At 45.2% G+C, this 25,111-nt stretch overlaps 1 protein-coding gene across 2 annotated transcripts in view; it reads left to right on the top strand.

Moving 5' to 3' along the window:
- ERP44 (endoplasmic reticulum protein 44) overlaps positions 1-25,111 on the top strand; it is a 164,239-nt gene that overhangs the window by 17,595 nt on the left and 121,533 nt on the right. For both annotated transcript variants that reach the window (XM_081345345.1, XM_081345346.1), the window contains exons 2-3: positions 14,718-14,790; positions 24,282-24,321. In XM_081345345.1, coding sequence (XP_081201471.1) covers positions 14,718-14,790; positions 24,282-24,321 — 113 coding nt within the window. The remainder of the gene's footprint in view (positions 1-14,717; positions 14,791-24,281; positions 24,322-25,111) is intronic.

Here is a 25,111-nt window from a genome sequence, read left to right as displayed (position 1 = left end):
TTTATTTTTAGTAAAACTTTTTTAATGCAAAAAGTCCATAAGAAGTTTATAGTCAGTAGTAAATGTAGATATTGTATTTTCTCTGATAAAAAAATTCAGTTTAGTCATATCAGCAAGATCCATCATCTTCCATTGTTGGTAAAGATAGAATCTTTCTGTCTTTATGCAAACTGTTACAAAAAACCTCCTCACTTCAGTTATTATACAAAAGCTTTTTTCCAAAATTTGTCCATCAATCCCCAAAAAGAAACCTCTAGATTCAGTTATATTTTAAAATCTTTTGAATCAGTGTTTTTATTTGAATCCATACATTTCTAGCCATTTTACACAACCACCAAACATGATAAAATGTCATTTTTCCAGCATGACGAGAGGAGAATCCACAGATGAGATGGGTTGATCTTGCCTTTCTGCCCTAGAGACTAAGTCAATCAACCTTTGCCACGCCTCTCTCCTTCCGGCTAGGAATCCCCCAGTCACAACTTAGGCTTAGCCCGAGAGAGACGTGGTTAAGGTTGGCTGTAGCAGAAGACAACACCATCTTGGATTCTTCCCAGGTTGTATCCTTCCTTCCTTATTGTTTTCTGCACTGATATGAGAGCTGATATTCAAAGCACTGTGTGTTACAGGCTTCGGCTGAAGCCTTAAGGTGGTTTTTTTTTAGCTTCTAGCAAGCCACAAGTGCAGTGGCCACCATTTTGGATGCCGCTTTAGTTGCTCCTGAGGTGGGGGGGAATCCTCCCTTTCAGCAAAGTTTATTTAGCAGCAAAACAGTTCAGCTAGCAGCCTTCTTAGCCTGGCTGCTGAATATACTCTTACAATCAGCTAATTGTTTCTGGAGTCGGAGCAGGAGGTCTTTTTACTGACGGCCACCATTTTGAAAATGCTATTTTGAAGTGGGGGGAACCTTTACCAGGCATTCAGAGGAATAAAATCACTGTCTTCAAGGTGCTTTCAGGCTACTGAGCAGCTCTCATTTTAGTCACACACAAAAAAGACCAGCAACAACAGGCTCATTGCTTTAAGGAGGTGAGCAATCACTCAGACATTTCCAAGGCTTCAGGGCATGGCTGAGTGCCTGCCTTAGCTACCTTCATTCATTAGCAGTGCCACTGCTCATAGCAGTGCCACTTCAATCTCTATGGAGGCATGGGTTTTGGCCCTCACCAACCTCCTCCTCCCTCGGCCACTCCTAGTGCCCGGTCCCCAGAGAGTGAGGCATGTCAGTTCAATTTTCCTGTGATGGAACAGGTGGAGTTGGCTTCCCCTCCCAGTGAAAGGCTCGGCCTTCAGATCCCTGCTCCTCCTCCTACAGCTAGGCCTCCCACAGCTAGGCCTCCCACTTCGTCCTCCAGATGCTCAGGAGCCACAAATGTCAGAGAGACTACAGTTTCTGATTTCTCAGACCATTGCCCAAGGCATAGCTTCAGCCATGCACCAGGCAGCTCAGCCTGAATCAATAGCATCGGAATATCCTTCTCATAGCAACGTGTCATATTTTCCCCAGGCGGAATCCGCCGCATATCAGGGGTCAGTTTCCCCCTCACATTCCTCTAGAACAGGGGTCGGCAACCTGAAACAGTGAAAGAGCCACTCGGAACTGGTTCCCTCACAAAAGAAAAAACTGGGAGCCGCAAAGGAGGACGCGCTTGCGCATGCATGCACAAATAAGAGGCTTGACAGAAAAGTGGAGCCTAAGGGGAGACATGCAGTCGCCCTGCCCCCTCCGCTCTCATTCACTCGCCTTTACTTGGAAAAGCTTTTCTCTCGCTCTCATTCACTCATGTTTTGTTTGCAAAAGCTTCTCTCTCGCTCTCTCATTCCCTCACTTTTGCTCTAAAAAGCTTCTTTCACGCTCTCATTCACTCACACTGCTCAAAAAACGTTTCTCTCTCACTCTCATTCACTCACCAACTCAAAAGGCTACCTCCATTGACTTCCATAGGGACACTTGGCAATTAAAACCCGCTACTGATGCTAACTTTTTCACTTGCTGCTTGGTTCCGATTTAACCCGCAGAAACAAATCCCCGTGCCGGCCCCCATGGTAGCGAGCCCCAAGGAGCAGGGCGGCCCAGTGCGCTTGCCGAGACGCTGGAGCGTCTTTGGCGGCAGGAGTAGCAGCGCCTGCCTGCCAGGCAGAAAAAACAGAAGGGTTGGCGGTGGCGGCAGTGGTGGCTGCTTTTCAGGCAGCTTAGTGCCCTTGCCGAGATATGGAGGTGCTCCAGGCCCGCGATCCGCTCCTCTCCACTGTTGGTGACTCTGAACAACTGGCCCTGACCTCTGCCGACTGGAGCCTGTCGGCCGAGGTCAAGGCTGGTGGTACAGAGTTGTCAGCTGATTGTATGCATCCTCCCGGGCCCATGGGAGCTCTGGCAACTCCGTAAGGCCAGCCTCAAACTTCACAAGTGGAAATCGAGGGAGATTGCCAGGAACACGAAATCGGCATTTCTCCGCCCGTGCTGATCTCACGCTCCTTACAGTCTCCCTGTCTTTGTTTCAGTTTGCTTTCTGCATTTGGAATGAAGACACGGGATTCGGCATTTCTCCGCGCCCGCTGATCAATGCGTGCGGAGAAATGCCGATTCCCTCTGCTGAGCCATCCCAGTTACTTCCCTGGAGCACCTCCATATCTCACAAGGGCGCACAGGGAATCCGACACTGGGATGGCTCAGCAGAGGGAATGGGCATTTCTCCGCACACGCTGATCAGTGGGGGCTTTTGCCCAGGTTTGCCTGGTGCGCCAGTTGCGACCCTACCTGGACCAAGATGCCCTACGCACAGTCACTCATGCGCTCGTGACCTCCCGTTTAGACTACTGCAACGCTCTCTACATGGGGCTGCCCTTGAGGACCACTCGGAGGCTTCAGCTGGTGCAGAATGCGGCCGCGTGAGTTGTGATGGGGGTTTCCCAATACTCCCATGTAACACCTCTACTCCGCGAGCTGCATTGGCTCCCGGTTGCCCTCCGGGTGAGATTCAAGGTGCTGGTGATGACCTATAAAGCCCTAAATGGCTTGGGTCCGGGATATCTGAGGGAACACCTGCTGCCAGCATCAAGTTCCTTTCGTCCAGTGCGCTCCCACAGGGAGGGTCTTAGGGTGCTGCCGGTAAAAGATTGCCGGCGGATAACACCCAGGGGGAGGGCCTTCTCAGTGGGTGTGCCTGCCCTCTGGAACCAGCTGCCCGTGGAGCTCAGGACTGACCCCGACCTCTGTTCATTCCGCCGGGACCTGAAGACCTGGCTCTTCGAGCTCTCTGGCCCAGGCTGAGAATTTTAATTTTAATTTTAATTGGGGTTTTTATTTTTTTCAGGGATTGATGTAATTTTTAAAATTGTTTTTAACTTTTGTATTTCTTGTTTTAAATACCCTGTAAACCGCCCTGAGTCCTTCGGGAAAGGGCGGTATATAAATCCAATAAAATAAAAATAAAATAAGTAACTGGGATGGCTCAGCAGAGGGAATGGGTGTTTCTCCACGTGCGCTGATCAGCGGGCGCGGAGAAACGCCGAATCTCGAGTCTTTGTCCCAAATGCAGAAAGCAAGCTGAAACAAAGGGAGACTGTAAGGAGCGTGAGATCAGCACGTGCGGAGAAACACTGAATCTCGAGTCTTCATTCCAAATGCTTGCCTTCTGCAATGCAAGCAACTGCAATGGCTCAGCAGAGGGAATGGGCATTTCTCCACACGCAGGAGAGGTCTGTTAGGGAGGCGGCGGTCCAGCGTTGTTTACCTCCCTCCTGTGTGTGTGTGTGTCGGACCCGCGGGGAACGGCTGGTAGAGGTGGCCGTCTGGTGTTTTCCCCCCCTCCTGTGTGTGTGTCGGGCCCACGGGCTTGACACACAGAGAGACGCAAACACCAGACTGCCGCCGCCTCTACCAGCCATTTCCCGTGGGTCCGACACACACACACACACACACACACACACACACACACACACACACACAAATGAGAGGGGGGGAAATGCCGGACTGCCGCCTCCCTACCAGCTGTTCCCCGTGGGTCCAACACACACAGACATAGAGAGAGAGAGAGAAGGGGTAAAAGAAGGAGGGGATCTGGCAGCACCTGAGACTCCATATGCTGCTCAGAAACACCACCACCACACCCGCACGCCCCATCCGACCGACCCACTACTTACCTTTCCAGCAGTCCTCCCGTCTTTTTCTCCGCTGCCACCATGTGCAGTCCAAAGAAGAAGAGGTTTGTGGGCAGTCCCACAAACCAAAGAACTTCAACCAATCAATTCAAACTTCACAAGTTTTTTCTTTTCCATGAGAATTTTGAATTGATTAGTTGGACTTTTTTAGTCCCACTTTTTTTTTTGGACTGCACATGGCGGAGGACTGGGAGCCGCAAGAGACAGCTGAAAGAGCCGCATGTGGCTCCAGAGCCGCTGGTTACTGACTCATGCTCTAGAAGTAGGGACGAGGACCAGAGAGAGCAGGGGATATGAGAAGGGGATATCACAGGGGACGAGGACCAGAGAGAACGGGATATCAGAAGATGAGAACTTATGTCCTGACCCCCCTCCTTTCATAGGCCTGTTTAATCCGTCCCTTCAAATCCTTGCTGCACAAGGCCAGGAGCACTGCTCAAGTTGGTCCTGAAAGTGCTTCACAGGTGGAACCTTCCACCAGCCAAGCGTCTACCAGTCAGGTTTTTTCGGAACCAACTTTTACTCAACAGGACATTCCTTGTCCTCCCCTTTTTCTCAATGTTGTCCAGCAACAATGAGGAGTGCCAGGTACTTTCCCATCCCCAGGGGGAACAGATAAAAGGTTATTTCATGTGGCTGCAGCACTTTCAGAGGTGCTAACAGTTCCCACAGTAGATGAGCCCTTAGCACCCTTGGTTTCGTCTTTAGCTGTGCCCGGAGATATAGCAAAGGCTCTGAAGTCTGAGGATAAGAAGGCTGAGCTTAATTTCCACAGGACCCATCAAGCCTTAGTATGGGCGGTGAGGGCAGCTTCATCTATTTTTTTCGGTAGAACTTCTTTCCTCTGGCTTCGCCAATTGCAGGCTAGGGTTCCACCAGAAAGGGTACAGATGCACCAAAATCTAACTAAATTGGTGGCTGCATCTGAGTACATGGCTGATTCCTCTTTGCACGTGACCAGATTTCCCTCCCGGGCATTAGCATCTAACATCACCTCCCACAGGCTTCTGTGGCTCAGACACTGGCAAGCCGATGCTAGATCGAAGTGGAGGTTGGCCTCAGCCCCTTACAAGGGTGGCAAGTTATTTGGAGAGGCACTGAATCCTTATCTCATAGAGCAATGATGGCGAACCTTTTAGAGACCAAACTGCAACCTAAAACTCACGTATATATTGTCAGGTGCTGGGTGGGCATGGCCCATTGGGTGGGTGTGGCCCATTGGGTGGGTGTGGCCAATTGGGTGGGCGTGGCTGCAGTGGTAATAGAAGACTAGGTGAGAAGTTCAATCAATCAATTCCAACTTTGTGAGATCTTTTTTTCCTGCGAGAAATTGAAATTGGTTGATTTATTGAACCTTTTTTTTTGCACACTGCAGCGGAGGCCTAAAGTGAAAAGGTTTTATAACATTCAGCTGGGCCTAGAATTGGGGCGACGGTGCGCTGCCCACAGAGAGGGCTCTGCGTGCCACAGATTCGCCACCACGGTCATAGAAAATAAGGATAAGCGTAAGATTATGCCACTTCTGATCAGGAAAACAGACAGGAGAGCTACCCTTTATGCCCACAGGCAGTCCTTTCACCCGTCCTACACGGGCTTGGATTTTACACATTACTCCTGCACTTATCTCCTCAGACCAGAACATCTATTCAACAGGTCTGGTAACAGGGACAGCAATTTCAAGCCAAACAGCCCTTTCAGGGTGTGGGAGGCCATCCCTTCCAACGGTCTAAGTGATAACAAGAGTACCTCTCCCATAGGGGGCAGGATGGCCCTCTTTGCACACAGATGGGAGACTATCACTACAGATCTCTGGGTCCTCAACACCATAAGATTAGGCTTGACTCTGGAGTTCAACTCCATTCCCCCGAGGCATTTTGTCTCTTGCCCATCTTCCAAAAATCCAGTCAAACGACACCTCATGAAGGAGGCAATTTGACATCTCCTAGAAATTCAGGCCATAGAACTGGTACCAGCAGGGCAAAAAAGATGGGGGTTTTATTCCATTCTGTGCATCGTTCCGAAGGCATTGGGAGAATGGAGAGCGATCATGGAATTAAAGAAACTAAATACCCATTTGGTATACAAAAAATTCAAGATGCAGATGCCCCACTCCATTTTAGCAGGCATTAGAAAGGGGGACCACCTGACGTCAATCGATCTGACGGAGGTCTACCTGCACATTCCTATCCTTCCCAGGCATTGCAAATTCCTAAGATTCTGCTATGCAGGCCACCACTTTCAATACAGAGCTCTACCATTCGGCCTGTCATCAGCCCCCAGAGCATTTGCAAAGGTCCTGGCAGCACTGGCTGCACATCTGAGAGCCATTCCAGTGTGTGTCCAGTGTTATTTGGATGATATCCTTATCCAATCCTCCTCAGTGCAATTGGCTCAGTCAGACCTGACATTGTCCAACAGGACCATCTGTTCTTGGTGAATTTTCAAAAAAGCCAGACAGTTCCCTCCACCTGCATCCTTCACCTGGGCACAGTGATAGACACAAGGAGGTGTGAGGTTTACCTGTCTCAGGAACGTCGGGACAATATCCAATCCCTAGTCACCCAGATTCAAAGAGAGCGAGTAGTCACCCTGGCAATCCTTTCACAACTGCTAGGAAAGATGGTTTCCTGCATAGCAGTAGTTCCTTGGGCTCGACTCCACTCCAGAACCCTCCAATGGTTCTTGCTCCTGTTCCAGAGACTAGGCACCAGTTCCTCCAACCACAAGGTACGGGTCCCATCACAGACCCTGTAATCCCTTAAGTGGTGGGTCTCTCCAGTGATGGACAGGGTGACCTTATTCAAGGAGCCCGACCGACTCAGCCTAACATCGGATGCCAGTTTGTTCGGCTGGGGAGCACACCTCCACTCCAAGTTGGCTCAAGGACGGTGTTCCCGGTCAGACCTGAAACACAACATAAACTGGTTGGAACTCAGAGCTATTCATCTAGCCCTACGCCACTTTCACCACACAGTGGCAAGGCAACACGTTCTAATCATCACGGACAACGTTGCGGCGAAAGCCCATATCAACAGACAAGGGACCACTCCAGGTCCCTCATGGCCGATGCTCAATTATTGGGAACCTGGGCAGAGACCAACTTCTTGTCCCTCAAGGTGGAGCACATCTCGGGAGAGATAAATCGCCAAGTGGATATTTTGAGCAGGGCAACAGTGGACCACTCCGAGTGACGCCTGCACCCAGATCTCTTCAGGGAAATATTGGAGAGGTTTGGTCATCCTGTGCTGTTTGCTACTCAGGCGAATTCTCAGCTCCCGAGGCTCTTCTCCCAGTTCCCGTCTGCACGGGCGGAAAGGGTAGTTGCCTTCCGCAGCCCATGGCCCAGAGAGCTCCTGTATGTGTTCCCTCCTCTCCCTCTGATCCAAGCAGCTATCCAAAAGATACTGCAGGAATGGGCAGAGGTGATACTCATTGCTCCCCACTGGCCACAATGGCCATGGTATGCCAACCTCGTTGGTCTATTGATATCTCCTCCGTGGAGGATACCTCAAGATCGGATCTCCCTCAGCCAAGGGGCTCTACAACATCCAGAGCCTAGTAGAGGAGACCTACTCATCAGGTGTGATTAATATGATTCAGGCTTCAAGATGGCCTGCTACCAATCAAATATATGATTCCACATGGAAGGATTTCTGTAACTGGTGTGGGAAACAACAATTGGATCTGGCTACTGTTCCTGTTCCCAGAATATTGGATTACTTACTGGAGGGGCTTAAGAAGGGCTTAGCACCCAAAACTATTTGCAGGCAAGTTGCTGCTCTGTCTACAATGCTCACATATGGCAACTCAGAACCCTTGGCTCACCATCCCATGGTGCGGTCCTTTGTCAAGAGAGCTGTCAACACTAAGCCTCCTGTGATCAACAGATATCCCGTTTGGGACCTGTCCAAGGTTTTGCAGACTCTCACTTCATCTCCATTTGAGCCCATCAGAACCTCATCTCTGACACTTAAGGTCACATTTCTGGTAGCCATTACTTTGGCTAGGCGCATCTCGGAATTGGCAGCACTTTCTGTCAGAGATGACATGCATTTTTCACAAGGACAGGGTGGTCTTATGCTTGGATCCCTCATTTGTTCCCAAGGTCAACTCATTGTTTCACAGAGCACAGGAGATTGTGCTGCCAGATTTTTGCCCAGAACTGTCCCATGAATTGGAATGTAAATGGCACACCTTGGACATTTGTAGAGCATTGTGTCACTATATTAAGCAAACTGCCTCTTTTTGAAAATCTGAACCCCTCTTTGTTTGATTTCAGCCCTCTTCCATGGGTCAGAAGGTGTCTGCCTCTACTATAGGTAGATGGATTAGGGCTTGCATAGCAGGGGCGTACCAGGCACACTGCTTGCCAACCCCAAAGCGAATTACCGCACATTCCACCCGCAGTGCTGCAACTTCAGCGGCATGGGCAATGCAGGCATTGATAGAGGAGATATGCAAGGTGGCGACATGGTCATCCCCTTCCCCATATGTGAGGCATTACAAGTTAGATAAGTTCGCCTCAGCAGACACTTCATTTGGCAGGAGAGTTCTCCAAAGAGTAGTGTCAGATAGAGGGACACAGGCCCAGACGTCTTCCCGCCCATAGGGACAGTGAGGCTTTGGAATGTTCCATCTGTAGATTCTCCACTCATCATGCTGGAGGGGCGTTGTCTTACCTGAATGCCTTTTCTCAGCATGATGATGGACAATCCTCTCTTCCCCCTAGGGTCCATCCAGTCCTGTGTCAGGGAAAATTGAGCCACCACCTTGTATAATCACCAACTGCTCTGCCTTCGTCATGACTGGGGATTCCTAGCTGGAAGGAGAGAGGCGTGGCAAAGGTTGATAGTCTCTAGGGCAGAAAGGCAAGATCAACCCATCTTATCTGTGGATTCTCCATCGTCATGCTGAGAAAAGGTGTTCAGATAAGACGACACCCCTTCTTTGTTCACATTTCCAACCTAAATGTGAACTGCATATTATAGACCAGACATGTCAAACTTGTGACATCACGTGACATCATGAAACGTATTGGGACAGTTTTGCCATTGCCAGCAATGGGGTGGGCGCAGCTTCCACATCACACATCCGGCCTACGGGCCAGCAGTTTAACACCACTGTTACAGACAACTTCTTTTCTGCAATAGTGACAAATATCTGTAGCTCAGGTGTAGGATGAAGCTTGAGGGTTGGTTTCTAAACATTTCGTTACCAGGCTAGGTAACATCTTCAGCTATGTTTAGTGGATGTCTATGTCAGGGTTCTGCTTATATAAGGGCTTCAAGTGTGTGAGTGTCAAGTAAGGGTCTTGTGATGGGCCAGGTGTGAGTCATCAGAGAGAGGCTTGTGATGGGGAGGTACATCAGGTCAGGGTCGTTGGATGGTGAACTGCTGGTGGGGAGAGGGGCTTGAGAATTGGTGCTGTCTCTGGATGGCCGTTCAATTAATTTGGATTCTGAGGAGTTTGTATGCTGGTTGTAGATCAATATGCCTGTTGATAGAATTGCTTGTGGAGTGCCAGGCTTTGATGAACTCCCAAATGTGGCAGGTGGTAGTGTGACTGATGATTTTAGTGCTGCCCAATTGAACTGATATTGCTTAGTGTCAGTGTGTGTAGGGATTAGGGATTTGGGATCATGGAGTTTGACTGCCAGCCAGTGTTCATGGATCCTAGCTTTTAATTGATGTGATGTTTGTCCCATGTAGAAGTGGATGCAATTAATACAGTTGATTTTGTAGATGACATTGCTTCTTTCATCCTTCTGTATCTTGTCTTTGGTTTTAGATAATTCCTGACAGAGTGTGGCTGTGGGATTATGGGCTATCGCTATTGCTAGGGATTGGAGAATTTTGGCTGTCATTTCTGACACCCCTTTTGTGTATGGTAGGATTCGTTTTTGTGTGGTGGTCAGCTGTGTGTTGTGTGATACTTTGACATCTTTCTCTGTAATGACTATTCCAAAAACTTTGTATTCCAACACACAGCATCCAAATCACCACACACCACACAACTGACCGCCACTCAAAAATGAACCCTACCATACACAAAAGGGGTGTCAGAAATGATAGCCAGAACTCTCCAACACCTAAGAATAGTGATAGCCCACAAACCCATAGCCAGACTACACCAGGAATTATTTAGAACCATGGGAGTGAATTACCTAGTCCTTTTAACCTATGATATCTCCATATAGAATTTCAGGAAAAATCTTGCTTTCTCAGGAGCCAAAACCTTGAAAACTTAAATGGTTAAAATAGCCAGGAAGGGGTAATAGGAAGTTATATCCAAATAGTACTAAGCCTTTCCTTGGAAGAAAAGAAAGTTTTGGCAGTTTTGGGAAGGGTAATGCTCTGCCTACCATTCAAGAAGCCGTCTCTGAATCCAGTGGAGGTTGACAATTATTGTGTTTAATCTCCAACTTTTGAGGAATTGACAAAGATCAACTATATGGCACACCCTACCATATATCAAAAACATTTAGGAAGCAGTAGAATGCAACTTCCGATATCTGCAAGTGGGCATCTCACACTGCTCAGAGGCTACCCTATAAGGACAAATCACACATTGCAAAGATTGCTTGGAAGTAGGAGATATTTCTAATGTAATCTACTGGATCCCCTGCAGGAATTGCCTATGTGACTATGTAGGATAGATGGGGAGGAATCTAACCACCAGATTACAAGAACACAAGCAGTCAGACAAGGAGATCCAAGCTCATTAGTGACCTCGTATTGCAATGAACAAGAACATATATTCAATTTTGCAGCTACTAAGACTGTTGGCCAAGCAGGGACAAAAATAGCCAGGGAAATGATTGGAGCCTGGAAGATGGACTCCTTGTCAGTCAACAGGAGTGCTGATTTACCACTAGCTTATCAAATACTTAGAAATCTGGGGCTTGACAGCACAAGGAAACAACAGCCAACAACTTAAAAGCTGGCCATCAACACCCCAATCAACAACCAAAAAGCACATACAACCAGGCACCACATAAATACATAGAATAGCTGTCAGAACCCATTTCTTTGGTGGGGGGGCTTTTTTCTTTTTCCTTGTATGGGTTCTGCCATACTCCTGGGGGGAGGGGGAAGGGCTTTGGGGAATTGTATGTGAATTGTTCTTTCACTTAGCTGCTACAATGTATCCTCTCTGCTTCCTCTGTCTGCTTGCTCTTTGAACTATTCTCCCCTTGATGCCAACCTGGGATGAGAAAAGAATATGCCTTCAGCCATCTGGCTTATCTCTCATTGCGGAAGAGAAGGTGCGAAGACCCAACAACATTTTCACAGCCTTGGGAATGGAGTCTTATCAGCCTCGTTCCCACAGTGGACAATACCTAGTGAAGATTTGTTCTCCGAGCTTGCGGGTTGGTTTCCAAATGTTTTGTTACCAGGAGAGTTAACATCTTCAGCGGAGTTTAGAGGATATCAGTGTCAATGTTCTTCTGTTTATAAGGGCTTCAGATGTGAATGTGTCAAGGGAGGGTCTTTTGATAGGTCTTGTGATGGGTCAGGTGTGAGTCATCAATGAGTCTTATAAGGGATCTTGTGATGGGGAGGTTGCATCAGGTCATGGTAAACACAGTTCTGTATTTCAGGATAATTTTTAATTTTAATTACAGTAGTAAAATCTAATACAAACTAAACTTAGAAAAAAAAGAGAATGGAAAAAAGAATACAAAGTTCAGGAAAAAAGAAAAAGAAATATATATAAGAAGTGACTTCTAACCTTTATCAGAAGGGTAAACAAATATAACACTCGCTATAAGGATAAATAGATATCTCTTCATCCCCAATCCCATTCTTATCTATAAGCAAATTTATAAAACTCAGCTGTTTATTCCTGTCATCAGCAAAACATTCATAAAGGATTGCCAGAACTTTAAAGGTTAAAGTTTTGTAAATTTAGTATACTTGACACCAAGAGCAGACTTAATTTTTTTTCTTCTGCTTAGACCTTCCAGTGTCCAATTTCTAAAATTATCACTTAGCTTTTGTTATTACTTACAATAGCCATGGTTGCCAAAAGAAGTCTTTTTCCCACAAAAAGCTATTTACTTTTTATAATTAATGCCAAAATTATATAGTTAATGACATTATTCTTAATTTATCTGAACATTATCCATTTATAACTTTCTTAGATCAAAATCTTATTTAGCTTTTTTATTTCAAATTCTTTAAGTTCTTAACCTTATATTTAATTTTCCTTTTGTTCCAAGTTGAAGGTAACTCACTTGATGAAAACATTTCAAATGTTCCGAAGTTCTCTACTAACTTTAAGACAGGCAATTTCTGAAAATGATTAGAAAATGATATTTGTGAACTTAATGTTTAAATGGCTATGGCACGGTTGTAAGCAGGATGGCTGATTCTTCGTCTTCCCGGTTCTCAAACCCATGGAAAACTGTTTTTCTGTCTCCTTGTGATTAGCAGCCATCTGGAGCATACCTGGGCAATCTATCCTGTGTTTATCCACAGAGGTTCCAAGGAACTTATCTATACATTGGTCCCTTGGTCTTCACTGCAATTGTTTGCTCTGCTTTTATGAAGCTTTCTTCTGTTCACTGTACTTCCTTTGGAAATCCCATCTGTATTTTTCTGGACTTTCTGCAAAAGAAGTTGGAAACACTATATTATGTGTTTATGATGAGAAAGGTACCTGATATAATAATAGAACAGGAGTTAAAAATAACAAAAAAAGAAAAATTCAATATAACATAAATTCAATCCAGTTACTCCCATACAAGTGGACAGAGTGCTTGTTGTTGGCTTCTGCTGCCACTGTATTAGATCCATATCCCTCCTGGTTAGTCAAGGGTTCCAAGGAGGTCACATGTAGCTGGGTTCAGGTAGTAGGTAAATGTTTCTTAGCAGGAGTTGGTGGTTTTCTCCCTCCTCAACAGATCAGAAGTAGACTTGGAGACAACCTTCTTTTTTGAGGAAAAGTTGTTGAGAAGCTAGTACACCTTTAGCTTCAAGGAGCTGTAAAGCAAATAGATTATCTAGATCTAGTAAAGTCAAATTTCATGGAGGGGGTATATTACAAGATGGCATTGAACATCCATGTGGGTGATTTCTGGAAGGCCTAGGGTAGGGTAGTGTATCCATCCTGACCATACTTTATTTATTCATTTATTTATTATTTTTTATAAATAACCCAAGATGGCAAACATATCCAACACACATTCAGCCTCCTATTTTCCCCACAACAACAACCCTGTGAATTGGGCTGAGAGTGACTGGCCAAAGGTCACCCAGCTGTCTTTGATGATTGACTTGATATCTTACTGACTTTTGGAATCATCAAACATAGTATCCTTCTGGGCTGGCGGTAGTTGGGAGTGTGAGGGACATTTTTAAAATGATTTTCCTCATTTTTCCAGGTCACGTTTCTTTGGTGTACTGGGCAATAGGTTTAACTATGCCTCTACTTTATGGGCTACTACAGTACATGAATCAATTGTCTCATTTATATAAAACAGCTTGGTGAGATTGGCCTGTTGTTCAAGTATTATTTGTATGCTGATGAAAGTTGTCTGTCTCAACTTGTTCAAATGATGCTGTGTTGGTGTTTTGAGTGCCTAGAGTCTGAATAGAGAAGAATGGCTTCAGTTCAATCCTATAAGGCCAAGTAGCTGTGGGTTTTAGAGCTCTCTTCATCTAGTGATTAGCTAACTCTGACTGAGGAGACAATCTAGGTGTTCCTCTTCAAGGGTCTCCCTTAGCTCCATTAAAAGGTTTCACATTCTGCACTTTATTTATTTATTTATTTTATTGGAAAAGTTTCAGCTCTTTTTGCATACCTCTGCATTCCTTGGTCACCTCCAGATTAGCCTATTGCAATTCTGTGCACTTGGGGCAGTCCTTGAAAAGCATTTGGAAGCTGTAGCTGGTAGAATGCATAATACCAGAGTTGCATGAGCTGCACTGGCTCCCAATATGCTTCCAGATGCAATTCAGGTGCTGTTTGTAACCTTTAAATCTCTATATTGCATGGAGCCAGATTATTTATAAAGTTGCCTATCTCTGATTCTGCCCATCTTATTAGTTCTAGCAGGGTGGGCATGGTCTGAGCCCGTTCAGTGAAAGAAATTATTAATAAGTAGAAAGTGCTCTTACGAACTGATTACCAGCAGTTAAGTTTTAATTTTACTTGAAAAATATAATTGATATACTGACAATAGAATATTTGATGGAAGTGGCTCTTCATTAACAAACTTGCAGATTCTTGATCTATAACTATTAAATAAACTTGTCTTGATTGATTTTCCTCTCACTTTATGTATTGTATGAGCAGGAATAATAACTATATTGTGACAGATTATATCAGTAATTTGTTTAGTGAACTAGAATCTTCGACAATTTGTGTTTCATCCTGGGGGAAGACTCTTTACTGGAGAAATCCATTGGGTACTGGGGAGGAGGACAAGGACAAAGCTAAACTCTTTTAATGCATGTAATATCTGAAACAATTTTGGCCATGCTAAAATGTTCTAAACTATGTATGTATGGAAGGTTAATAGATACATTTTAAGGTGTCTATATTCTTGCAGATATCTTCTTTTTTTCATCCAACACAAAGTGAAATAACAAGCCTTGACAGTGGAAATATAGATGATGTTTTAAGTAAGTATTGTTTAATGCTTATACAGAACATTTATTTATTTATTGCCTTGATTCATATAGTTTCACAGTTTTGACTCTTGATGGCATAGACAGGATGACACTCAACAACCAAAGATAACAATAATAATAAAAAAACAATACTCCAATAGCACAGTCAAGGGCAATGAGACTGAGATCACATAATTTTAGTCATGTCAAAGAAACCACAGTCAGTCATGCCTAGAAAGAGTTAGATCTTCAAGGTTAACAGAAAATTAGTAAGATTGGGCCAGATAAATTTGTTGAAGTATAATGTTTCAAAGGGCAGGCATTATGATAGATAAAGCCCACTTCCTTAATACATAATAGATAGGAGCCAGAACATGGTCAGCCTGCCCAATCTAGTGAGTTAAAAAGAAATAAATTGGAGAAAGGTGGTCCCACAAATAAGGTGGCTCCATGCAATTAAAGGCTTTAATCAGGAGTTTGAATTGCAGCCCAAAGCCTACTGGGAACCAAGGCAGTTCCTGGAGTAGTGTTGTAACATGGATTAATTAATTGGGACCCAGGGAGATGGGGTAGGGATACCGATCCACACGGTGATTGGGAATGGCGGCAGATGGATGAGCAGAGGGCCATATCGTAATCTGAGATCACGCCCCCGCTATTTTTGAGCTGTGGCGTGCTCCGACCCTCTGGCTCTCACCTGCTGTCCTGGGGAAGGGGGAGGGCAGACACCTGAGCTCAGGCTGATCTATTTTAATGCCAGGTCTGTTGTGAATAAAGCTCCCCTCATCCATGATTTGATTGAGGAGGAAGACGCAGACCTGGCGTGCATCACGGAAACTTGGTTGGGCCCGGAGGGAGGGGTCCCTCTGATTGATTTATGCCCTCCAGGTTTCCGTGTGCTGCATCAACCTCGGGCTCAGGGTAGGGGAGGTGGCGTGGCGGTCGTTATCAGAGAGACCCTCCATCCACGGGAGGCCACTGCCCTTCAGATAGACGGATGTGAATCCCTCCTCTTAAGGTGGGGTCCTGGTGGTCAGTTGGGCCTACTGCTGGTATACCTCTCTCCAAGCTGCATAGCAACGGCTCTACCCAGGCTACTTGACGCCCTCTCAGGATTGACGGTTGAATTTCCCAGACTTATGGTTCTGGGAGACTTTAATCTGCCTTCCCTGGGCAGTGCATCGGAGGTGGCCCGAGAATTCATGGCTTCCATGATGGCTATAGACCTGACCCAAATTATTCAGGACCCGACTCACGAGGGGGGAAACACGCCTGATCTTATTTTTATCTCTGGGCAGTGGCTTAATGGGCTGGGTGGGGTTACTCCAACATCTCAACCCCTTTCATGGACAGACCATTATCTCCTGCGGTTGGGCCTCCATCACGTCACCCCCCCCTGCTGTCAGGAGGCGGAACCGACCAGATGGTTCCACCCCAGGCGCCTGATGGACCCAGATAAGTTCCAGATGGCGCTTGGATTGATTCCTACCTCCCTCTCCCACAGCCCGGTCGAGTTCTTAGTTAATGCCTGGCAACAGGCTGCTTCGGAGGCTCTCGACCGCGTTGTGCCTTTGCGTCCTCTGACCCAGCACAGGTCCCGACTCGCTCCTTGGTTCTCCAAGGACCTGCAGGAGATGAAACGCCGGAGAAGGGGCCTAGAGAGCATTTGGAGAACCAGTCGGTCCGAGTCTGACCGAACACAGTTAAGATCCTTTTCTAGATCTTATCTTGTGGCAATGGAGGTGGCAAAGTGCGCTTACTTCACCACCCTCATTGCGTCCGCAGATAACCGCCCGGCTGCCCTGTTTAGAGTGGTCCGCTCCCTTTTAAATCAAGGGACGGGAGAGGACCCCTTACGAGGACGGGCCGAGGAATTTAGTAAATATCTGGTGGACAAAATTGCTCAGAATCGGGCTGGTCTGGACTCTGACTGGGCAGTATCTGACGAGAGGAAAACGATGAGTTTGGCCGAGAACATTTGGGAAGAGTTTGATCCTGTGACTCCGGATGAAGTGGACAGGATCATGGGGAAATTAAGTGCCGCCACGTGTTTGCTGGACCCGTGTCCCTCCTGGCTGGTCTATGCATCTCGGGAGGTTACACGAGGCTGGCTCCTAGCAGTTATCAATGCCTCACTGAGTGAAGGGTACTTCCCTGCCACCTTGAAAGAGGCGGTGGTAAGGCCCCTCCTTAAGAAACCTGCATTGGATCCAGCTATTTTAAACAACTTTCGTCCTGTTTCCAACCTTCGCTTTCTTGCGAAGGTCATTGAGAGCGTGGTGGCACGGCAGCTCCCTTTGGTCCTGGAGGAAACTGAGTATCTGGATCCGTACCAATCGGGTTTCAGACCCGGGTATAGCACGGAGACGGCATTGGTCGCGCTGGTGAATGATCTCTGGCGGGCCCAAGATAGGGGTTATTCCTCTGTCCTGGTCCTATTAGATCTCTCAGCGGCTTTTGATACCATCGACCACGGTATCTTGCTGCGTCGTCTTGAGGAGTTGGAAGTGGGAGGCACCGTTCTGCAGTGGTTCTCCTACCTCTCGGGCCGTTCACAGACGGTGTTGGCAGGGGGGCAGAGGTCAAGCCCTAGGCCCCTTAGTTGTGGGGTGCCTCAGGGGTCGGTGCTCTTGCCCCTCCTGTTCAACATCTATATGAAGCCGCTGGGAGAGATCATCCGTGGCTTTGGGGTGAAGTATCATCAATATGCTGATGATACCCAGCTTTTTATCTCCACCCCGAACCAACCCAGTGATCCCCTCGATGTGATGTCCCGTTGCCCGGAAGCGGTACAGATTTGGATGGGAAAAAACAGGCTCCGGCTCATCCCGGCCAAGACTGAGTGGCTTTACGTACCAACATCTCGTTTAGTCCAAGAGGTTCCATCTTTGATTATAGGAGGAGAGATGTTACCTCCCGTTGATAGAGCACACAATCTAGGCGTCCTCCTAGATTCACGACTCAGTTTTGAAGATCATATTGGAGTCGTGGCTAGGGGGGCATTTGCCCAGATTCGCCTGGTACACCAGTTGCGCCCCTTTCTGGACCGAGATGCCCTACGTACAGTCACCCACGCACTCGTTACCTCCCGTATAGACTACTGCAATGCTCTCTACATGCGGCTGCCCTTGAAGACCACCCGGAGGCTTCAGCTGGTGCAGAGTGCGGCTGCACGGGTAGTGATGGGAGCACCCCGATACTCCCATATTACACCCCTCCTGCGTGAGCTGCATTGGTTACCGGTTGCCCTCCGGGTGAGATTTAAGGTGCTGGTACTTACCTTTAAAGCCCTACATGGCTTAGGCCCGGGATACTTGCAGAACCATCTGCTGCCAGGAATGAATTCCCATCGCCCAGTACGCTCACACAAAGAAGGCCTCCTCAGGGTACCGTCGGCTAGACAATGTCGGCTGGCGACCCCCAGGGGAAGAGCCTTCTCTGTGGGAGCGCCAGCCCTGTGGAACCAGCTCCCCCCTGAGCTTCGGATGGCCCAAGATCTCCAGTCCTTTCGCTGCGGCCTCAAAACACTCCTTTTCCACCTGGCTGACCTGGACTGACAGGGATTTTAGTTATGTTTACAATTTTTAACTCTAATTTTAATTTATTTTAATTTTTTAATTTTAATTTATTGTACAGAGGCCTTTAATTTTAATTTTATCTTAATTTCTGTATTTATTATATGTTATTGTTGTTAGCCGCCCTGAGTCCTTCGGGAGATAGGGCGGGATATAAGTCCCATTAATAAATTAATAAATAAATAATTGAAGTGTTCCCATAACTGCCTACACAGCCACAGTCTGGACCAGCTCTATCTTCTGAGTGGATTTCATGGGCCGCCTTAAGTACATTGCTGTAATTCAGATGATGACCAAAACTTGTATGACCTTGTGTAATGTGTCATGGTCCGAGAAAATGTGTCAAGATGAATCTATACAAAAGGTCTGCTTGTCGTGTCTTCTTCATATTCCCTGAACAGGAACCATGAGCATAGGAGGACCACAAAATTACATATGAGATTTGTATACCGCAATGCAATATTTGGAAAACCTTTGGATTTGGGAGGCTTTGAAACCCAAAGTCACTTGGTTTTTATTTTATTTATTTACTAAATTTATATGGCCATCTATCTCATATAATGATTCTAGGTGGCTCACAACAATCCATTAAAACATGGTTGAAAACAAAAATACCCTCCAGGCCCCATAGTGGAGGGCTTTTCAACTAATGGTATGTGTACCACCTGTGGTACTTTGCCATGTGCCAGGTGGTACGTGACTGGTAGCCAAGTGTAGGGGGAGGGGAATGAGTCAAAGCAAGCCAGGCCTGAGGGAGAGGCATCTGCAGGACAGTCTATGCTCAGCAGAAGCCCCAGGAGCCGGCAGGGCTCCAGCTGATTGGTGCTTCTGGAAGCAGCGCAGAGCTGGAGGTGAACTAAAGAAAAAGTGGGGGGACCAGAGGAGAGACTATAAAAGGAGGTGATTTGGGCAGGAAAGGGGAAAAAAAGACAACAGGGAAAGAGAAGGAGAGGTCAGCAGGCAGGGAGGAAACGGACAGAGAAGCAGCAGCTATTGCTGGAAGAAAAGGTCCCCTGGTTCGTTTTCTCCAGCTGGGAGAATGCAATCAGTGCTGATGAAATGTAAAGCTAGCATGTTGGAAAGGAGGTGGCTTTATTTAGTTCTGGATCAGCTGGCAGCTTGATTGGGTTATCATAAGAATTTTTGTACAGTTTTTACAGCTTTTTTAATTCAGAGGCTCCTTTGTGTGCTTTGGTTATTGGAATATTTTAGTCTCTATTTTAGAGACCAATGAGTCCAAAATGTTGACTTCTGTAGGTTTAATCCCTTAAACAAATGTAATTAGTTTTACCCCCCTTATCTTGAGTCTGTCTATGGCTTTTAGAAAGTTTACTTTGAAGGTAAACAGGTTTAATTTTAAAGCTAAAACTTTTCGCAATTGCCAGAGCCTTTCAGTCTGGCTATAGATTTGAGATTTATGAGATTTATTACATTTATATGCCGCCCTTCTCCCCAAGGACTCAGGGGGCTCACAACAATAAAAAATTAAAAAACAAAGTACATGACACCCCTGAGGTAGCTTAAAGAGAAAAAAAATCAGTTTATGTGTTTCTTTATTTTGTGAGCCTTTGTTGCTTTGCACTTGATTCCTGTCTCTTTAAGGGTACAGGGAAGGGATGGGGGGGTACATTCTTACTACACTGTGGAAGGATTGCTAAAAAGGGCCAACCAGCTAGCTCAGGGGTCTACAAACTTAACAACTTAAAGACCTGTAGACTTCAATTCTCAGAATTCCTCATCCAGCCATGATGGCTGAGGAATTCTGGGAGTTGAAGTCCACAAGTCTTAAAAGTGCCAAGTATGAAGACCCCTGAGCTAGCTGGTAGTGGTGCATATTAATAAATATGGATAAATTCATCATACATTTGTCAGTGCAAAAGGAAAGTGATTCAGCAAAGGAACAGCCACCAAATAAATTAAAACTGGTACTTTTTTACTTTTTTCCTACAGTTTGTAATATTTTATTAGATTATAGAATAAAATACAAAAATACAAAAGCAAATAGTAGGACACAATGGGGAGGAAAAAGTGGGGGGAAGTGAGGGGGAGAAAAGAAAAAGGACAGACTTCCTCTGTTGCATTAGAAGGAAGCATTAACATTGAACCTCAACTTTTTACTTTTCCATAACATAATCTAGCCATTTCTATAACAACAAATGAATCTAATCAGTAAAACCCAAAATCCCCCCCTTTTTTGTCATCAAGTTTTTGACACCTTGCTAAGCACTGGTGGTACTCAAATATTGTCATGTCCTAAAAGTGGTACAATCTGTGATAAGGTTGAAAAGCCCTGCCATAGCAAACATCCTTGCAGCTCAACCCCTACATAGACCAAAACTTGAAGGAAAGATCCAGGTCTTCATAGCCCTCCAGAAGACTAAAAGGGATCCCTTGGATCTCAGATGAGAGGCTATTCCAAACCACTGGGATGGAAACCAAAAAGATGCACCTCTAAAGTTCCATCAGATGGCAATATTTAAGGAGGGGATCTGGAGTATACTTACCCTATCTAACTTAGCAGAATAGTCAGGTACCCTCAGAGAGATATGGTTCTGCAAATAACCTGTCCCTGTGCCATATAGAACTTTCAAGGTGTTAACTGGCACCTTGAATTGCACCTGGAAAGCGCCTGGAATCTAGCATAGCTCTTGCAGTAGTGTTACTCAAGTGAGACACAAGGTAGAGGGCAAAACTGCACATGCCTCTCCAGTCTGGATCAATTACATTTTCTTGATAGTTTACAATGGCAGCCCCATTAGAGCACATTGCAGTAATCTAAATGGGAGATGACTAAAACAGAGGTGGTTTAGCAAGGTCCGCTGTTCTAGGGATGGGCACAACTGGTGTACAAGTTGAATTTATGCAAAGGATCCCCTTGCACAGCTTGCCACCTGCTCTTCCAGCAGATGAGTCCCAAGAGGACTCTCAAATTGTGCACCAGATCTGCCTGGGGGAATGTTACTCTGTATCATCTCTGAATCAGAGATATCACCTTTCCTGACAATGCGGGTGGAGAGGGGGTACCCACAACTATTTGTCTTTTAGGGTTGATTCACAGCTGGTTTCTCTTACCCCAGAACCTTACAGCCTCAAGGTACTGAACATAATTTGCCTAATATAGGATAGAGATATATAATTGAACATCATCAGCCTACTGATGATACTGAATCCCATGCTGGTGGATGATTATAGATCTTAACTATGAGGGGAGAGACATAATATGATAAACCCATATAATAGGAGCTCAGGCTGGACTTTTCCCCGCTCACTAGCACTGACTGATAGCAATCACAAAAAAACAGCAGAGAACAATACTCCACTCCCAATCCTCGGGTCTGGTCAAGAAAATACTATGGTTGATGGTATCAAAAGTTAGTGAGAGATCCAGAAGTAATAGAATGAATGAACACACTTCCAAAATCCCAAGCCCTTCACACATCTACAAGTATGATCAATGCTATCTTGATACTATAGCTAAATCTGAAACTTGACTGAAAATAATCTGCTTCATCAAAGACCTGTAGCGAAGAGCTTACCATCCTCTTGCCATCCTCTGAAAAGGGAAGGTTGGAATGGAAGTTATTCAAAGCCATAGGGTCCAAAAATGGTTTCTGGAGGAGGGGGGAAACCATTACCTATTTCTTCTCACATACCTATGTGTGGAGGCATTTATCATGGCTTGAACCTGACCACATGCCACCTCACAGGACGTTTTAACCAAGTAGGAGGGCAATTGATCCAGACTACATGTGACATAGCTCATAACAGTAAGGACCTTGTTGATTTCCTCAGGATTGGCTATTTTAAGCTCTTCCAGATAACCAAGTGAGGCCATGTCTCAATCATTTCCACTGGATCTGTCCAGCCCGAATCCAACACCCACAGAGGTTGAATGGCTTCTAGATACCTAGAATAGTCTTTACAGTCACCCTGCAGGGGCTTACCTGCTTCTCCCCCACCATCACTCAAGTCACCCAAAACTAACCACTGCCAGCCATCTGTGGACAAAATCTGAGAAAAAAACATTAACAGCATCACTTGTCAGTTGGGATAGAGATGTGCAGTTGATAACTAACCCCATGCTGATGGATGATCTAACCCAGCAACTTTATATAGATGTTAAACAGGAATGGGGAGAGTATGGAACCTGGGAACCCCTATAGAGAAGGGGACTTTTATCAGTTTAGTTTAGTTTTATTTGATTTCTATACCGCCCTTCTCCCTAGGGACTCAGGGCGGTTCACAGGGCATATATAAGTAACGATACAAAAGTTAAAAAGAAATTAAACCAGTGCCCAGTTAAAAACAATAATAAAATACTAAAAAAAACACCAATTTAAAAACCCATATTCCCCATCAGGCCAGACCAGCTAACTCAAATAAGTGGGTCTTCAACCCGCGGCGGAAGGTTCGGAGGTCTGATGCCATCCGGAGCTCAACCGGCAGTTGGTTCCATAATGCCGGAGCGCCCACAGAGAAGGCCCTCCCCCTGGGGGCCACCAGTCGGCATTCCCTGACCGGAGGCACCCTGAGGAGGCCCTCTCTGTGGGCACGTACTGGGCGGAGGGAAGTTGACGCCGGCAGCAGGTGGTCCCTGAGGTAACCCGGACCCATGCCATGTAAGGACTTAAAGATCATGACCAAGACCTTGAACCTCACCCGGAAGACAACTGGTAGCCAATGCAGCTCGCGGAGCAAAGGTGTAACAAATCTCTTCTATTAAAACTAACTGGACCTGGTCCTGGAGGAAGAAGAACTACCATCACACTAAATTGGTTAATGAATCTTACTGATTTTAGTACAGCTATGGTGTGTCTAATCATGCTCTGAGAAATAATTATTTGTAGCACCTTCAGAACAGGTATTACAGGATGACTATATGGAGCAGCATTTTGCAAAATTTTAAAGCTGCTGTGTTTTTTCCCAGGTTACTTGTGTGGCACTAAAGTAGTTGCAGTTTTCAAAGCAGCTATATGAACTTGGAATTTTTTTAAAAAAAATATTTGCACAGCCCAAATCCCTTGTTTTGTCTGACTCAAAAACATTATTAATCTTTGGTTACATGTAAGAGCTAGAACAAAGATGAGGATAGGAATCTATTATCTAAAATATATATTAAAAATTGGTTTTATTTTTATCCCTTGTCACACTTGGTTCAAAAAAACCTAATGAACATTAATCTCACATACTATGATAGCTCTCTACTGCTGGTCATGTGAAAGTGCAGCAAAGATTCTAAAGCATTCATAGGGAATTTAGGGCTATTCTACTTTCTAGTCTGAGTAACTCTTAACTTTGGAGTGTGAAAGTCTATGTTTGAAACTTTGGAAGATTGGTGTGGATGCTCTCACAAAATGATTGCCATGTTGAATATTGTGCAGTTACAAACATTTTGTTTCCCAGATTTATCAGGGTAAAATAAATCTGGACCAAATCACCATAAGAAAGAAACTTAAACTCAAAGCTCTAAGTTAAAGTTCCAAAACACAAAGCAACTTGTTACAACAGAAAAAATATGAATTCTGCTCTTTCGTAGAAGACAAAATTAATAAAGTTCAGAATCAAGTAAGTTCACCAGAAATTGAAGACAAGGCAAGGGCAAGTTACCGCATCAAATACATGCCCCTATGAAGGAAAGCAATTTTGATAGGCAAAGCTATTTTATTCTGACTTATCCATTGCTCTCTCAACCCTCCATAAAACAGATACAGAACAAAACTGTAGTTTAAATAATTAGTTTGTTCAGTTAACCTAATAATTCTGTAATAGAAACAGTATTACTTTTTATTAATTCTGATTTATCCAAATGTTGCTTGCTGCCCTTTTGAAAATGATAATATCATTATTCTTTTCCTGTGCTGTTGATTTAATATTTTATGTGTAGGCTTTGTGATGTCACAAACATTAATTAATTTTTCTTTTTCCCAGACAATGCCGATGTTGCATTAGTCAATTTTTATGCTGATTGGTAAGTATTTCTATACAATCATATATTTTTAGTAATATAGAAATTGGGATTATTTTCTGTTTTTAAAAACAATTACCGTATAAATGTAAGATAAACAGAAACTTTGAAATATAAATTTAGTACTTTTCAAACTAAATATATAATCACACTTTTTCTTGTCAGTATTCTTCAAAGGTACAGTATATTGTATTGGGGTTCAATTATAAGCAATTCTAATTATACTTTCCCCTTCATGGATTACTGCCTTGTCGTGGCGAAGGGGCTTGCGTAATTCAATAAAGCTATGAGCTATGCCGTGCAGGGCCACCCAAGACGGAAAGGTCATAGCAGAGAGTTCTGACAAAACGTGATCCACTGGAGAAGGAAATGGCAACCCACTCCAGTATCTTTGCCGTGAAAACCCTATGGACAGTACCAAAAGGCAAAACGATATGACACTGGAAGATGAGCCCCTCAGGTCGGAAGGCATCCAATATGCTACTGGGGAAGAGCAGAGGGCTAGTACTAGTAGCGCCAGAAAGAATGAAGTGACTGGGCCAAAGCCAAAAGGACGCTCAGCTGTGGATGTGTCTGGTGGTGAAAGGAAAGTCCATGCTTTAAAGATTTTTTCTCCATAGGAACCTGGAATGTAAATATCCATGAATCAAGAAAAGCTGGACGTGGTCAAACAAGAGAGGACAAGACTGAACATCGACATCTTAGGTATCAGCGAACTAAAATGGACAGGAATGGGTGAATTTAATTCAGATGACCATCAGGTATACTACTGTGGGCAAGAATCCCTCAGAAG

This window comes from Vipera berus, assembly GCF_964194415.1.
Source record: "Vipera berus genome assembly, chromosome: Z".
NCBI classification, from domain to species: Eukaryota; Metazoa; Chordata; class Lepidosauria; order Squamata; family Viperidae; genus Vipera; species Vipera berus.
Note: the sequence above shows the minus strand (reverse complement) of the source record. Positions and strands in the feature narration are given on the sequence as shown.